The sequence below is a fragment of the Rhineura floridana genome, chromosome 2 (assembly GCF_030035675.1).
Source record: "Rhineura floridana isolate rRhiFlo1 chromosome 2, rRhiFlo1.hap2, whole genome shotgun sequence".
Taxonomy (NCBI): Eukaryota; Metazoa; Chordata; class Lepidosauria; order Squamata; family Rhineuridae; genus Rhineura; species Rhineura floridana.
The window spans coordinates 116862484-116879334 of record NC_084481.1 but is presented as its reverse complement, the minus strand read 5'-3'; the positions used below and the strand labels follow the sequence as shown (position 1 = coordinate 116879334).

General features: G+C 47.9%; 1 protein-coding gene across 1 annotated transcript in view; it reads right to left on the bottom strand.

The window, feature by feature from the left end:
• Window positions 1-16851, bottom strand: part of PLEKHA7 (pleckstrin homology domain containing A7) — a 326893-nt gene that overhangs the window by 59606 nt on the left and 250436 nt on the right. Inside the window, exon 18 of the mRNA XM_061610264.1 lies at window positions 3403-3511. Coding sequence (XP_061466248.1) covers window positions 3403-3511 — 109 coding nt within the window. The remainder of the gene's footprint in view (window positions 1-3402; window positions 3512-16851) is intronic.

The following is a 16851-nucleotide window of genomic DNA, read 5'->3' as shown; positions in this document are numbered from 1 at the left end:
CTGAGGATGTGGACAAGGTGCTCTCGACTGTAAGGCCTACCACCTGTCTAACTGACCCTTGCCCATCGTGGCTCATCATGAGATGCAGAGAGAAGTTGGGTGAGGGGATCAAGGCGGTGGTAAACACATCCTTGAAAGAGGGTGTGATGCCATCAGCCCTCAAGGAGGCAATTGTAAAGCCCATCCTGAAGAAGCCCTCCTTGGATCCCCAAGTTTTTAATAACTTTCGCCCAATTTCGAATTTACCATTCTTGGGCAAGATCATTGAGCGAGTGGTGGCCAATCAGTTGTCGGCACACTTGGATGAAACGGATTACTTAGATCCATACCAATCGGGCTTCAGGACTGGTCACGGAACTGAAACAGCCTTGGTCGCTCTGGTAGATGATATGAGGAGGGCATTAGATAGGGGAGAATTCACCTTCCTTGTCCTCCTCGATCTCTCAGCGGCTTTTGATACTGTCAACCACAGTATTCTCTTACATCGCCTAGAGGGATTGGGAATAGGAGGCACCGTATTACGTATTCTCTCTGATAGGTACCAACAAGTGGCACTGGGGAGGAGGTTTCAGACCCTTGGCCTCTCAATTGTGGTGTGCCACAGGGTTCTATCCTCTCTCCCATGCTATTTAACATCTATATGAAGCCACTGGGGGCGATCATCAGGAGATTTGGGCTGCAGTGTCACCAATATGCGGATGACACTCAGCTCTATCTCTCGTTTAAATCTTCGCCAGAGTTGGCTGTGGAAACCTTGTCCAAGTGCCTGGAGTCCGTGAGTGGATGGATGGGAAGAAATAGGCTGAAACTGAACCCCGACAAGACCGAGGTACTACTCGTGGGGGACAAGAGAAGGTTGGGAACTGTTGACCTGAAGTTCAATGGGGTGAGTTTACCCCTAAAGGACCAGGTCCGCAGCCTCGGGGTTGTACTTGATTCCAAGCTGTCCATGGAGGCTCAGATTTCAGCTGTGAGTCAGGTAGCTTGGTATCAACTACACCTTGTACGTAGGCTGCAACCCTACCTTCCTGTTCATCAGCTCCCACTGGTAGTGCATGCCCTGGTCACCTCTCGATTAGATTACTGTAATGCGCTCTACGTGGGGTTACCCTTGAAAACGGTCCGGAAACTACAACTTATACAAAATGCGGCGGCTCGACTACTCACAAACAGTCATTGCCGGGACCACATCACGCCAGTGTTGTTCGATCTACACTGGCTTCCAGTTGTTTTCCGGGCCCAATTCAAGGTGTTGGTATTAACCTTTAAATCCCTATACGGTCTCGGCCCAGCTTATCTAAAGGAGCGCCTACAATGCCACCAATCATGCCACCTAACAAGATCGGCCACACAAGGCCTTCTCTCAGTCCCACCAACCAAAGCAGCTAGATCGGCGGGTACTAGAGAGAGGGCCTTTTCAGTGGCGGCCCCCACCCTCTGGAACTCCCTCCCACAAGATCTTCGGCACATCTCTTCCCTGAATATGTTCCGCAAGGCCTTAAAGACCTGGCTCTTTCAACAGGCTTTTGGGATTTCTGGGGAGGCTTAATATTTTTTGTTTACATGCCTCCTATTATGTATTGTTTGTTTTATAATTTACACTATTACACTGTATTTTTGTATTGTATTTTGCTATATTTATTGTATGTACGTCGCCTAGAGTGGCCACTGGCCAGATAGGCGACACATAAATTAAATTTATTATTTATTATTATTATTATAACAGGGAGGGGGGCCTGACGGAGGTCAGTTGGCAACAAATTCCAAAACATAGGAGCCACAATAGAAAAGGCTCTAGACCTTGTCCTCACCAACCTCGCCTCTTTTACTGGAGGTATAAGAAGTGAGCCATTCAAGGACGATCTTGTAAGCCGGCACCCCTGGAGCGAGTGAAGGTGACTCTTTAAATAGAGTGGGCCGGCCTCATGAAGAGCCTTATAACTTGAAGCCAGGTTCTTAAATTTGGCGGCCGTCAGTCAGGCGGTGCTTTATCAACTACATCTTGTCCGAAGGATACGCCCTTACCTCCCGAGCCACTTGCTTCCCAAAGTAGTACATGCTCTGGTCTTATCCCGGCTAGATTATTGTAATGCCTTACATGTTGGTCTTCCCTGGACTACGGTTCGTAAGCTGCAGCTAGAGCAGAATGCGGTGGCTCACCTGATTAAGGGCAGTCGCTGCCGTGACCATATCACCCCAGTTCTTAAGGAATTGCACTGGCTACCTGTGGTTGCGCGGGCCAAATTTAAGATCCTGGCTTTAACTTATAAGGCTCTTCATGAGGCCGGCAAGCCCTGGACCGCTGCCTGGACTCGGTGGTGGGCTGGATGAGGGCCAATAAACTGATAAACAAGACAGAGGCGCTGTGGGTTGGTGGTTCCCGAGTTCAGATAATTGGTCAGTTGCCTGCTTTGGATGAGGCCGTAGTCCCTCTGAAAGAGCAGGTCCGTAGCCTTGGGGTGCTCCTGGATCCATCTTTGTCGCTAGAGGCCCAGGTGACATCAGTGGCTAGGAGTGCATTTTACCAGCTTTCGCTGGTGAGACAGCTGCAGCCGTTTCTGGACCGGGATAGCCTGACCACTGTTGTCCATGCACTGGTAACCTCTAGGCCAGATTGCTGTGATGCGCTCTATGTGGGGCTGCCCTTGAGGTTGGTCCGGAAGCTGCAGTTGGTGCAAAATGCAGTGGCGAGACTGCTCACTGGAGCAGGGTATTGCCAACATGTCACCCCACTACTGAAAGAATTGCACTGGCTGCCCATTTACTACCGGGCCAAGTTCAAGGTTCTAGTTTTGGCGTACAAAGCCCTATACAGCTCGGGACCAGGATACCTGAAATACCATCTTACCTCTTATATGCCCAGTCGATCACTGTGCTCTGCAGGTGAGGGCCTCCTGCAGATACAAACTTATCAGGTTCGTTCTGTACAATATAGGAAACGGGCCTTTAGTGTGGCAGCACCTACCCTGTGGAATTCCCTCCCTTTGAATATTAGGCAGGCGCCATCTCTGCTATCTTTTCAGTGCCTTTTGAAGACTTTTCTTTTTCAACAAGCCTTTTAAGGTGAGAGCTATCTCAGTCTGTGTCTGTGCCAGAATTGCTTAATATGTTTTTTAATAATGTTTTTAACCCTTTTTAAAAAGTTTTCAAAATGTTTTTAATGCTGTTTTGTCTTAATGTATTTTAAGATTTGTTTTTATGATGTTTTAATATATTTTTAGTGCCTTGTTTGCCGCCCTGGGCTCCTGTGGGAAGGAAGGGTGGAATACAAATTAAATTAATAATAATAATAATACTGCAGGAAATACATTTGCTAAATTTAATTCAAACTTAAATCTACATATTTGAGAATATAGAGATAAGTAGACATATATTTTAATATCTGCAATGAGTTTTCCTTACCTGGATTCTTTATAGACTCTATGATTACTTTGTAGTTGGATTTATTTGTACTTAGGCCAGCTGTAACATCTTCAATTCTCCATAAATCTTTTTGCATTTGAGCTTTCTCCTAATAAGCAGTAAAGTCCAGGAGGTGGGGGTGGGGGTGGAAGAAGAACAGAAAGATGAACTTTAGTTATATAAGTACAAAATATCTTTTTCCATTTATTTTGCTATAAATCAAGTTTTGGATATTGTCTTTGGTACAAAACAGCACAGTTGAAAAGGAGAGCTCTTACACAATTTTTGCCTGAAGGTGCAATGGTCTTGACAGTAAAGTCTAGCTCTAGGGCAGCAGTAACCATTGATGCTGCTTCCCTGCTACAGAGCTGTACAGATCAGTAGGCATATGCTGCTCTGATGCAGACAGACAGGTGTAACTCTACAAACAGACCAATGCACACACAATGCTGATCCTGATTGTCAAATCCATTCTTCCATTTCTTCTCATATACGCATGAACAAATAGCATTGTGTGTCTTATTATTTATTTATTTTGATTTTTACCCACTCTTCATCCCAAGGACCCAGGGCGGGTTACAACAATTTAAGATCCAATATTAAAAACAGTTTGAAACAAATCATAATCACAGGAGTAGAGTGGATCCTGAAAACACATTATCTCCAGTGTTAAAGGCCAGGGTAAAGAGGTACATCTTTAGCATATGACAAAACGATACAATGCAGGGAATTCCACAACCTAGGAGGTGCCACAGAGAATGGCCTCTCCCAGACTAACCCCTGCTGCAAAATTCTGAGAATGGTGAAACTACCAAGAGGACCCTTCTCTGCTGTTGTTAACACCCAAGAGGGTCTGTAGAGCTTGGAAAAGTTACTTTTTTGAACTACAACTCCCATCAGCCCCAGCCAACATGACCACTGGATTGGGCTGATGGGAATTGTAGTTCAAAAAAGTAACTTTTCCAAGCTCTGAGCAGGCAGTATTTCAGATTTATAGCATATATAGCATTATGGTTTCCCCTCATGCACATATAAAGAATAGAAATAAATGACCCAACATACATGGAGATAGACAAATGAAATTTATCCATGAGAAACAATTTTAAAAATCATATAAGAATCTGCTTTTTCTCATTTCTGCTCTCTACTTGTGGTGCAGTATTCTGGATAATGTGGTTAAACAATAGTGTGTTACAATGAGGTATGAAAGACAGATTTATTATTTATTATTTTATTTATTTATTTTATTTTATTTATAGACCGCTGTGATGTTCCTATATTAATGTATATATGGTAAGTGTTGTTGTTTTAGAAGATACATGGTAAGTGGAGTGAAAGAGGAGGGGGAGTGAATGGGCAGTAGAATGCGAGATGATTGGCTGAGTGTTTAAAATGGCTGAATGTATAAAAGGAAGAGTGAGAGTGGAATCGGGGGGGAGAAGAGAAAGAGTGGGTTGTTTGGTGGGTTTGAGAGAGTGGTTTACCAGGAGAGTGTGAAGAAGGAGGGGGGTGGAGTTCGGATTAGTATTGAGTAAAACCATATGCTTATGTGCCTTAAGAAGAAATCTTGTTAATCTTGTTAGCTTTGTTATCTGTAATAAATACTTAATTTGGTTTACCAAAGGCCTGATCCTTGGCTGGGGTTTCACAGACCAGAAGGGAGGGTAAGGTAATGACCAAGGCTGAAGGGGAACTGTAACAAATGGTGGCAGCGGTGAAGAGAATAACAATACCAGTATTCAGAGTCTCTGGGAATACTAGTATTGGGACGTTACTGGTGGTTGCCTAGCAGGGGGATCTGTTGAGATCTGTGCTAGAGCGGGGAGAGAAACTATAAGAGAGTGCGGTCCGGACTGGTGGAGTCCCTGGTGGTGCCTAGAGACAGGCAGTAACCACAAGCAGGTAGGAACCTGACAGGGAGAGCCAGGGAAGGACGCATCATAACCACCCATAGCGAATAGCTCTCTGGGCGGTGAACAGCAGAGTTAAAATACAAAGTTACAATAAAACATACAAGGTCACAACAAGGTAGAGTAAAAAACATTGAATATAAAACATGAACGTTAAAATGCCTGGGAGTATAACCAGGTCTTAAACTGGCGCCTAAAAGAAAGTACCGTAGGCGCCAGGCGTATCTCCTCAGGTAAGCTGTTCCATAGTTCGGGGGCCACCACAGAAAAGGCCCTGGATCTAATAACAATCCTCCGGGCATCTTGATGGGTTGGTACCCGGAGGAGGGCCTTAGATACTGAATGAAGTGAACGGGTAGGTTCATAGCGGGAGAGGCATTCCATCAGATATTGCGGTCCCACACCGTGTAAGGCTTTATAGGTCAAAACCAGCACCTTGAATCTGGCTCGGAAACAAATAGGTAGCCAGTGCAAGCGGGCCAGGACAGGTGTTATATGCGCGGACCAATGGGTCCCCGTCAACAACCTGGCTGCCGCGTTTTGCACTAACTGAAGTTTCCGAATGGTCTTCAAGGGCAGCCCTACGTAGAGCGCATTACAGTAGTCCAATCTAGAAGTTACCAGAGCGTGAACAACAGAGGCGAGATCGTCACTGTCCAGATAGGGGCGTAGTTGGGCTACTAAGCGAAGATGGTAAAACGCATTCCGCGCCACCGAGGCCACTTGAGCCTCAAGCGACAAGGAAGGGTCAAAAAGGACCCCCAAACTACGAACCTGTTCCTTCAAGGGGAGTGTAACCCCATCTAGAACAGGCTGAACATCCACCATCTGGGCAGGTAAAGAGCTCACCAACAGTGTCTCAGTCTTGTCTGGATTGAGTTTCAGTTTATTAGCTCTCATCCAGTCCATTATCGCGGTCAGGCAATGGTTCAGCACATCAACAGCCTCACCTGAAGAAGGTGAAAAGGAGAAGTAGAGTTGCGTGTCATCAGCGTACTGATGGCAACGCACTCCAAAACTCCTGATGACCGCACCCAGAGGCTGCATGTAGATGTTAAAAAGCATGGGGGACAAGACCGACCCCTGAGGGACTCCACAATGGAGAGTCCAGGGTGTCGAGCAATGTTCCCCAAGTACTACCTTCTGGCGACGATCCGCTAAGTAGGAGCAGAGCCACTGCCAAGCAGTGCCCCCAACTCCCAACTCCGCGAGCCTCCCCAGAAGGATACCATGGTCGATGGTATCAAATGCCGCTGAGAGATCAAGGAGAATCAACAGAGTCACACTCCCCCTGTCCCTCTCCCGACAAAGGTCATCATACAGGGCGACCAAGGCTGTTTCGGTGCCAAAACCGGGCCTAAAACCGGATTGAAACGGATCCAGATAATCGGTTTCATCCAAAAGGGCCTGGAGCTGGCCGGCGACCACCCGTTCCAAGACCTTGCCCAAAAAAGGGACATTCGCCACCGGCCTGTAGTTGTTCAAAACATCTGGGTCCAAAGAAGGTTTCTTCAAAAGAGGTCTCACTACTGCCTCCTTGAGACTACCAGGGACTACTCCCTCTCTCAAGGAGGCATTTATCACCTCTTTGGCCCAGCCGGTGGTTACAGCCCTGCCAGCCTTCACCAGCCAAGATGGGCAAGGATCCAGGGCGGACGTGGTCGCCCGCACCATTCCAAGCACCTTGTCCACTTCCTCAAGCTGCACCAACTGAAATTCATCCAACAATGGAGGACAAGACCACGCCCTGGACACTCCAATGGAATCATCTGTAATAACATCAGAGTCTAAGTCCTGACGGATGCAAGCAATCCTGTCTTGGAAGTGTTCCGCAAATTCGTTGCAGCGGGCTTCTGATGTTTCTTTAGTGTCATGAGGGGCAGAATGTAAGAGCCCTCGTACCACCCCAAAAAGCTCCGCTGGGCGGCAAAGAGATGATCTAATGGTGGCAGCAAAGTAAGACTTTTTTGCCGCCCTAACCGCTTTTACATACGCCTTAGTGGAGGCACTCACCAAAGAATGACTACATCCATCAGGAGTTCGCCTCCACCTGCACTCTAGCCTCCTTCTCTCTTGCTTCATCACTCTCAGCTCCGGGGTATACCACGGTGCTGTTTGAGTTCTGCACCGAAGGGGGCGCGCGGGGGCAATCATGTCAATGGCCCGGGTCATCTCCGTATTCCACAGGTCGACCATGGCCTCGACAGGAGCGCCAGTACTATCGGCCGGAAAAACTCCCAGAGCACTCTGGAAAGCAACAGGATCCATAAACCTCCGGGAGCGGACCAACTTAATAGGTCCCCCACCTCTGCGGAGGGAAAGGGCTGTCGTGAGTCTAAAGCTCAGCAAGCGGTGATCTGTCCATGACAATGGGGTAGATGAAAAATACCCCACCCTCAGATCACCATCCCCGTGACCAGTGTCGAAGATCAAATCAAGAGTATGTCCTGATACATGCGTAGGGCCAGTAACAACTTGAGACAGCCCCATGGTTGTCATGGAGGCCATGAAGTCCTGAGCCGCCCCGAACAAGACAGCCTCGGCATGAATGTTGATATCTCCCAGTACCACCAGTCTGGGGGACCTCAACAATACCTCCGAGACTATCTCCGTCAGCTCAGCTAGGGAAGCTGTTGGGCAGCAAGGTGGGCGGTACACCAACAGTATTCCCAATCTGTCTCCATGGCCCAACACAAGATGAAGACACTCCAAACCAGTCGCCGACTGGACAGGGTGCTTGGTGAGAGAGAAAAAACTCCGATAGACCACAGCAATCCCGCCTCCCCGGCCCTCAGATCTACCACAGTGCTGCACCGAATACCCAGGTGGGCAAAGCTGGGAAAGAGCAACTCCTCCCTCCTCACCCACCTAAACACCTCCTCAGGACTGGGCAGCTGTGTAGATAGAACCACTGGTTCCCTACCTGAAGGGTAGTTCTGTGTTGATGGTCTGAAACTCAACAGCTTGGGTTATAGCTCCACCTTGTGGTCACAGGTAGGAAAGACAAGTTGAGGGAAGTAGGTCGCTCCCAGCATTCCTCAGTTTGCATCCTCACCAAGCTCGAATAGGTCAAAGGAATAAACAACCATGCAACAGTAGAGGAAAAAAACCTACTTCCCTTGAGGATTACATGAGAACCCCAGAGAAACAGGCAAAACTAGGAAAAGGACAGCCACAAGTGTGGGGCTGATGAGTTTTTGACCAGCAACACAGAACTACCCTTCAGGTAGGGAACCAATAATTCTTTCTCATTTTACTGGTGAAACGCATCAGCTTGGGATGTTCTAAAGCTTCCCATGTAGGGAGGGCCATATGTAAAAAGCTGTCCATCAAGCAGATAGAACCTGTTGCAGAACCCTTTGGCCAAAGGCCTCCTCTGCCAAAGTGTACCTGTCAATTTTAGTGTTTGGTGAATGAACTGGGCAATGCCCAAGTGGCCGCTCTATAGATCTCCTCCAAAGGAGCATTGGCTGACAGCACTGCATAGGTGGCAGTAGCCCTTGTAGAATGGGCGGTAATTCTAGTCAGGATTAGCAATTTCTGTGACTCATAGGCTAGTGCTACACATGCCCTAATCCACCTTGAGAGAGTAGGAGAGGTGGCCCTCTTCCCCAAGGAGGCCGGGTGGAAGGAGATAAAAAGAGTCCATTTGTCTAACGGCTTTTGTTCTATTAATGTACACTTAATGGGCCCTCCTAACGTCAAGTGAATGCCACACTCTTTCAAGGGGGGGGAAACAGATTTGGGCAAAAGGTAGGAAGGATTAATTCTTGCTGTCTATGGAATCTAGAAAGTACTTTAGGGAGGAAAGAGGGGTCTGTGCGGAGGATCACTCTGTCTGAATGAAATATACAGAGGTGCTTTGCCACTGATAGAGCATTTAATTCTGAAATCCTACAGGTGGATGTTATTGCCCCAAGGAAAAGGACTTTCAGTGACAGAAGTCTAAGGGAAACCTTACTGAGGGGTTCAAAGGAAGGTTTCTGTAATGCCCTGATCACCTTATGAAGATTCCAAGATAGATATCTATGCACCATAGGAGGGCATTTAAGGGTCGCCCCCCTAAGGAATCTCTTCAATAGGGGGTGATGGGATATAGGAGATACTGAGAATAGGGAAGATAGAGAGCATATAGCTGCAGCCTGCCTTTTCAGGGTGTTGGGCTAGAGGTCCTTTGCAAGACCAGCTTGGAGAAAGGCTAGAGCGGTGGAAATCTTGGGGTTGCATGCAGAAAAACTCTCAGAAGGCCACCACGATGTGAAGGTCTTCCATGTAGAACACCAAATGCGGACTGTACGGACATTTGTCTGCTAAGATAGTGTCGATCAAGTCTGTGTTGAGGCCAAGTGTTGTTAGACGTCTCTGTTCAAGAGCCAGGCTGTCAGCTGGAGCCAACTGGGATCCAGATGATGTAGGGGGCCTTGTGATATTAGGTTCGGATGTTGTGGCAGCCTCCATGGAGAGAAAACTGCCATGGAGAGAACAGAGCTTCGGCTATGGGGCAGTATATAAATAAATAAATAAATAAATAAATAAATAAATAAAAATAAATAAATAAATAAATAAATAAATAAAAGTCTGAAATCCAAGGACGCCAACGCCAAAATGGTGCTACAGGTATCACTGTGGCCTTTTCCTCCTTGATCTTGCGAAGCACTTGAGGCAGAATCAGGACTGGAGGGAAGGCGTATAGCAGTCCTGGGGACCGAGGAGTCGATAGGGCATCCATTGCTTCCGCTTTGGGAGAGTGGAACCTGGAGAAGAACCTTTTGAGTTTATGATTTTCCTGGGAGGCAAACAGGTTCACTAGTGGTTGCCCTAGATAAGATCTCATTTGACGAAATACTGTGCGGTTCAACATCCACTCTCCTGGGTCTATCATTTCACAACCAGTCGGCTTGGATTTTTGAGGAGCCGCTGATGTATTCAGCAGCTAGGGAAGGTAGATGGTGTTGCGACCAGTTCAGGAGGAGGCAAGTCTCCGCCTGCAGCTCCACCGACCTCATCCCCCCTTCCTTGTTGATGTGTCCTTTCACAGTATTGTTGTCAGTTCTGATAAGAACATGGGAGAGCTGGAGGCGAGGTACAAAGAATTGCAGGGCCAGATGTGCTGCCCTGAGCTCGAGAAAGTTGATATTCTTCTGTGTTTCAGCTGGAGACCAATGACCTTGGATGAAGTGGCTTTGGCAATGGGCACCCCATCCTAGAAGACTGGCATCTGTGGTGATGGAAATCTGTGTTGGATCTTTGAAACGATGGCCTTTCTTCAGATGTTGGAGGCTAGTCCACCAGGTCATTGCTTTCTGGAGGTCTGAAGAAATACGAATCTGGATATGTCATTTGGCAACAATGCCAGCATCCTGGAAGGGTTGGAGACCCCCCTGTATCTTGTGAGGATGGTGCTTTGCCCATGGTGTCACTTGTGAGGCTGATACCCGGAGGCCCAACATTCTTGCCAGAAACATGAAATCTGCATGTTTGGAGTGTGATAGGAGTTGGGATGCCACTCTGATGCTTTGAATTCTGTCGTGGGACAGTGAAATTGTGCCCTCTGTGGTGTCCAGATAGGCCTCTAGATGAGTCAGAGTTTGAGTTGGATGTAAGTGACTTTTTTGAAAATTCACAAGGAAGCTGTGGTCTTGTAGGCAATCCAGTGTAATTTGTAGATTTCAAAGGGCTCTCTGTCTGGGTGGAGAGCAAATTAGTAAATTGTCCAGATAAGGGTAAATATGGATGCCCTGGAGGCAGAGATGTGCCACCCAGGCAACCATGATCTTTGTAAAAATCAAAAGATGGTGACGGATGAGGTAGCTGTGCTCCGTGCTCTGCAATAAGACTGTAATTTTGTACCTTTAGTAAAGCAGTTTTTGTGACTGAGTGTAATTTCTCGCTCCTATTCTTGGCTTCCGTGTCCATTCTTGTTGCATGAAGGTCGCTCTGAGAGGGCATAGGCACTCAATTGGAAAGTGATTGATTTTAACGGCGTTGGCAGAGGTTGTGTGGCATATGATGCTCCGAGAGGTTGAAGGCTCTCAGACGCTCTCCCCCGGTTGCTGTAATTAATCCAGGAAGATGGGTACTCTCTATTATCCTGTGACTGAGAGATGCGGAAGGAATATATCTTTCGCCCTTCCCCAGGAGCAAACTGGTCTTGACTCGGGACCAGCTGTTGAGTCGCTACTTCTAGAGGAAGTCTGTAGCTGCTATACGTCTTTCAGGATCATCACTGACAAGGAGTGAATGGTCACGGTTGATAATGCTGCTGTACTGCTTCAGCTGATCTCTCCCTTTTGGAATTTCAGTGGGAGTTTATTCTTGGCAGACTGTGTCCTTTGTTCTCAGGCTCTTAGGAGCTACTCAGCCAGCATTGTTACAAGCTGTCCAGCAGTGTAATGACTTAACAACTATGGTGCTGGAGCTAATTCCTGATGAGCAGTATTTCTGCCGTCCACAAGAACTTTTTCAGATTACTGACAATTTAATAGGGAATTAGGCAGAAACCTCTAGCTGGGGGGAGGCGGAGGTCTTCCCAATTACCCCTCTATAGTGTGGGGATTAGTATCTCCCCCAGGACTACTATCATAAAGGAGTGTGCAGAGCACTGCCCCTTGAAGCCCCTTTTGAGAGCTGTGTGAAGAGTTTTAGTCTGCTTATCTTGGGATCCCCTAGTAGGTGCTCTGGCTTCGAGTGTAATTCTTTTCTGGAGCGCCGGAGGAAGGATTGTGCCGGCTGGGTTTTTTGTGGAGGGGCTGGTTTTGCTCTGGTGATAAGGGCAGAACAACTTTAGAAGACTGGTAGTGTGAGTTGGGCCTATTAAGTTGATTGAACTCAAGGAGTGATAGGGGCCCTTAGCAGGCCAGATATTCCTGGATCGGGCGCCGGGGCATGGAGGGATCTTTACTGATCCAATAAGACCCCAGATAGATTGCTGGGAGACCGTTTGGGATCATGTGTCTGCCCATGGGGGTTGATGGAGAGCTGTCCAATGACCAACATATTAGTACATTGACTAATGCCTACCGTTGGAGGAGCAGGGTTCATCGACCTTTGGGCAGGGACAAATGATATATACTTCCTATTACCTGCTCGGGGCCAGATCAGAGTTGTAAAGGTGTAGGGGGTCATCTGGTTCTGTCTTCCGGCCTCCGGCTGCTGCTATTTAATGCTAGATCGATTACTCAAAAGACTCTCCTCATCATGGTCTGGATGAGAGGGCAGATCTGGCTTGCATCACGGAGACCTGTTTGGATGAGGTGGCGGGTCCTATGTTAGCAGCCTCATGCCCAGCTGGATTCCTGTTTGCGCAACAGCCAAGGAGTAGTGGTCGGGGTGGTGGTGTGGTGGTTATTTACCATGGCTCCCTGTTTTTGTCCAGGTTTCCCCTTCGTGAGACTAAGAATGTGGATTGCCTTTATTGGCATCTGGGCCAAACGGGTAGTCTTGGGTTCCTTTTGGTTTATTGGCCACCACGCTGCACCTCAGATTCTTTGGCCGAGGTGCTGGAGGTGATCTCGGATGTATGGGTGCAATCCCCCAACTTGGTTGTTTTGGGGAATTTTAACGTGTATTCCGAGGCCTCCCCCTCAGGAGGGGCCCGAGACTTTATGGTCACGATGGCAGCCTGGGAGCTACAATCCATTCAAACAGGGCCTACACACGCTGCAGGTCATGCCCTTTATCTGGTGTTTCTTTCCAGGGAGGTGGGCAGTGACTTGGAAGTTGGGGGGTTGGTCACTGCCCCAGTTCTGGTCAGACCATTATTTGGTTAGAACAGATCTTCGCCTATCCCCCCTTCCTCGGAGGACTGGAGGATCTACCAGGATGATTCGCCCTAGGCGGCTGTTGACCCCAGAGGGCTTCATACATGAATTGGGGGACTTTCTAAACGCCTCTGATGGCCAATTGGCCGAGACCTTGGTGTCTAGGTGGAACGTGTGAGTGACCAAGGCGGTGGACCGGTTGGCCCCAAAATGCCCCCTCCCTTTAAACAGACATAGGACAGCACCGTGGTATACCCCTCGGTTGCGTGGCCTACGGCGGGAGGTAAGACGGCTTGAACGCCGTTGGCAGAAGACACGTGCAGAGGCGGATAGAACGTGGGGTAGAGCAGCAGCGGCTACCTATTGGACGGCAATGAGAACAGCAAAAAGGGAATTTTTTGCGGTCTCTATAGCGACCGTGGAATGTTGCCCGAGGAGGTTGTTCCAGGTGGTCCATAGCTTGGTAGGGCCAGTTGCTCTGGACCTGTCAGATCAAGCCGTGCCCTCCTGTAATGACTTTGCAAAACATTTTGCGGACAAAATTGATCACATCAAGAGCTCTATTCCGCTTGCCACAACCTTAACAATGGAACCTGAGCTGACCACTGGACCTTCAGGGTCCTGGGATAGCTTCCAGCTCCCTTCCTCTGAGGAAGTAGCCCTTGTCTGTGCTGAGACCAACTTCTTGTATTCTCGACCCCTGCCCAGCGTGGCTCATTGTGAGCTGCAGAGACAAACTGGGCGAGGGGATCAGGGCAGTGGTTAATGCATCCCTTGATGAAGGTTATCTGCCATCTGCCTTCAAGGAGGCGGTAATAATTCCAACTTTGAAAAAGGCCTCCTTAGACCCCTTGGATTTAAACAACTTCCGCCCAGTCTCAAATATGCCATTCCTGGGTAAATTGGTCGAGCGGGTAGTGGTGAACCAACTCCAAATGTACTTAGAGGAAGTGGACTACCTTGACCCATTTCAATCAGGGTTTAGACCCAGACATGGGACAGAAACAGCGTTAGTAGCCCTGGTGGACGATATGAGAAGGGCACTGGATAGAGGGGAATATACCCTCCTTGTTCTCCTGGATCTCTCGGTGGCCTTTGACACTGTCGACCATGGTATCTTGCTGGATTGCCTAGAGAGGTTAGGGATTGGAGGCACCATTTTACGGTGGTTCCGCTCCTTCCTCTCTGGGAGATACCAGAGAGTGGTACTGAAGGATGAGGTTTCGGAGCCCTGGCCTCTCACGTGTGGGGTGCCACAGGGCTCTATCCTCTCTCCGATGTTATTCAATGTTTATATCAGGCTGCTGGGAGATGTCATTAGGAGATTTGGGCTGCAATTCCACCAATACACAGACGATACCCAGATCTTCCTCTCATTTAAATCTTCCCCACCAGCGGCGATAGAAATGCTGTCTAAGTGTCTGGAGTCGGTGAGGGACTGGATGAGCAGGAGTAAACTCAGACTGAATCCTGATAAAACTGAAGTTCTGTTGGTGGGTGATAAAGAGAAATTGGGGATTACTGATTTGATGCTCAACAGGGTATTATTGCCCCTAAGAGATCAAGTCCGGAGTTTGGGGGTCATTCTTGACTCCCAGCTATCTATGGAGGCGCAGATAGCGGCCCTCAGTTGGGTGGCGCTTTATCAACTACATCTTGTCCGAAGGATACGCCCTTACCTCCCGAGCCACTTGCTTCCCAAAGTAGTACATGCTCTGGTCTTATCCCGGCTAGATTATTGTAATGCCTTATATGTTGGTCTTCCCTGGACTATGGTTCGTAAGCTGCAGCTAGTGCAGAATGCGGTGGCTCACCTGATTAAGGGCAGTCGCCGCCGTGACCATATCACCCCAGTCCTTAAGGAATTGCACTGGCTACCTGTGGTTGCGCGGGCCAAATTTAAGATCCTGGCTTTAACTTATAAGGCTCTTCATGAGGCTGGCCCACTCTATTTAAAGAGTCGCCTTCATTCGCTCCAGGGGCTCTGGCTTACAAGTTCGTCCTTGAATGGCTCACTTCTTATACCTCCAGTAAAAGAGGCGAAGTTGGTGAGGGCAAGGTCTAGAGCCTTTTCTATCGTGGCTACTACACTTTGGAATTTGTTGCCAATTGACTTCCGTCAGGCCCCCCTCCCTGTTATGCTTTGGGCGGACCTTGAAGACCTGGCTCTTTACCCAGGTGGGGGAAGGGGATTAGGCTGGCAGACTGCAGTTCTTGGGGGATTTAAACTCAAATTTAGGCTGGCAGATTGCAGATCTTGGGGGGTTTAAATGTTTAAGCTTTTAATTTTTAATTTCTAATTTTTAGGATTTTGATTATGTTTATATGAAATGTACTTGTGTTTGGTTGTAAGTCACCCAGAGTGGCAGATTAATTTCTGCCAGATGGGCGTCTAACAAATCTCATAAATAAATAAATAAATAAATAAATAAATAAATAAATAAATAAATAAATAATAAATAAAAAACCCTCAGGGGCTGATGCCAACTCGAAAGGGAGGGCCTGGAACAGAAAGTGTTGGCTGTTGTAGAAAAAATGGAGAAACGTCCGATGCTCTGGATAAATGGGTAGATGAAGATAAGCCTCCCTCAAGTCTATTGATGTGAGGTCATCTTGAGGATGTAGCACCTCTCTGATGGAGGCCAATATTTCCATCCTGAACCTCCTGTCCACGACCCATTGGTTCAGGAATTTGAGGTCAAGGACAGCCCTCCAGGCATTTGAGTCCTTCTTCGGGACCACAAAGAATATCGAGTAGACACCAAAGAAGGACTCCTCTGGAGGCACCGGCTCGATGGTTGCCATGGAGAGCAAATGAAGGATAGCCTTCTGAGCAATGTCCCTCTTCTCCTGCGAACTGGAAACTGGAGAAGAAATCGGGAGAGCAGCGGGGCACAGAGATCCAGTTTGTAGCCCTGAAGGATGATGTTTAGAACCCATTTGTCAGTAGTTGAACACTCCCAAGTTGGGGGGAAAATGCTGTAGTCTGCCCCCGACTTCTGGAACTGTGACGTCATTGCAATTGCTGATTCCATCCACACTTACTAGAGGTGGAAGGCTTAGAATTTGCTGGAAATGTGGAGAGAAGTGGGGTCTGTTCCAGTTGCCTCTGCTTGGTCTGGTGTCCTTATATCTTGATGGTGGTTGGGAGCCACGAAAGCAATTACTCGACTGGTATGAAGAGCACTTGCGAGGAAAACGCCTATCATCTCTGTGTGAGGAGACCAAACCCTTCCTCTTATTCAGTGATTCCACCAGAACGTCTTTCGGCACCTTGTCACCAAAGAGCTTTCTTCCTATATAAGGAGCTGTGGAAAGGCTGACTCTTGAGGTAGTGTCTGCATCCCAATGCTTCAGCCATAAGGTCCTCCTGGTCACCACATCTGCTACAAGGAACCGAGCTGCAAATTGGGTGGCATCTAGAGTAGCATCTGCTACATATGCCACCACTCTGTAAATTTTCAGCAGCATCTTGCGTAAACGATCCTTATCCTGGTTCGGATTTTAAATTAAATCATCAAGCCAAACTAAGGCTGCACGAGGGAAAACAGAAGCAGCACAGGATGCACGCATTGTCAAAGCTGTGGCTTCATGCGCTCTGCATATGGAATAATCTAAGCGCCTCTCATTAGGGTCTTTGAGCTGTGCATCCCCATCTTTCAGCAAGACATTTCTGGCCACAAGAGCTGAAATAGGGTGGTCAATGGCTGGAGTTTTAAGTAAGTCAGTAAACTCAGCTTCCAAATTATAACGCTTATTAGCTAAAGCAACAGCTTTTT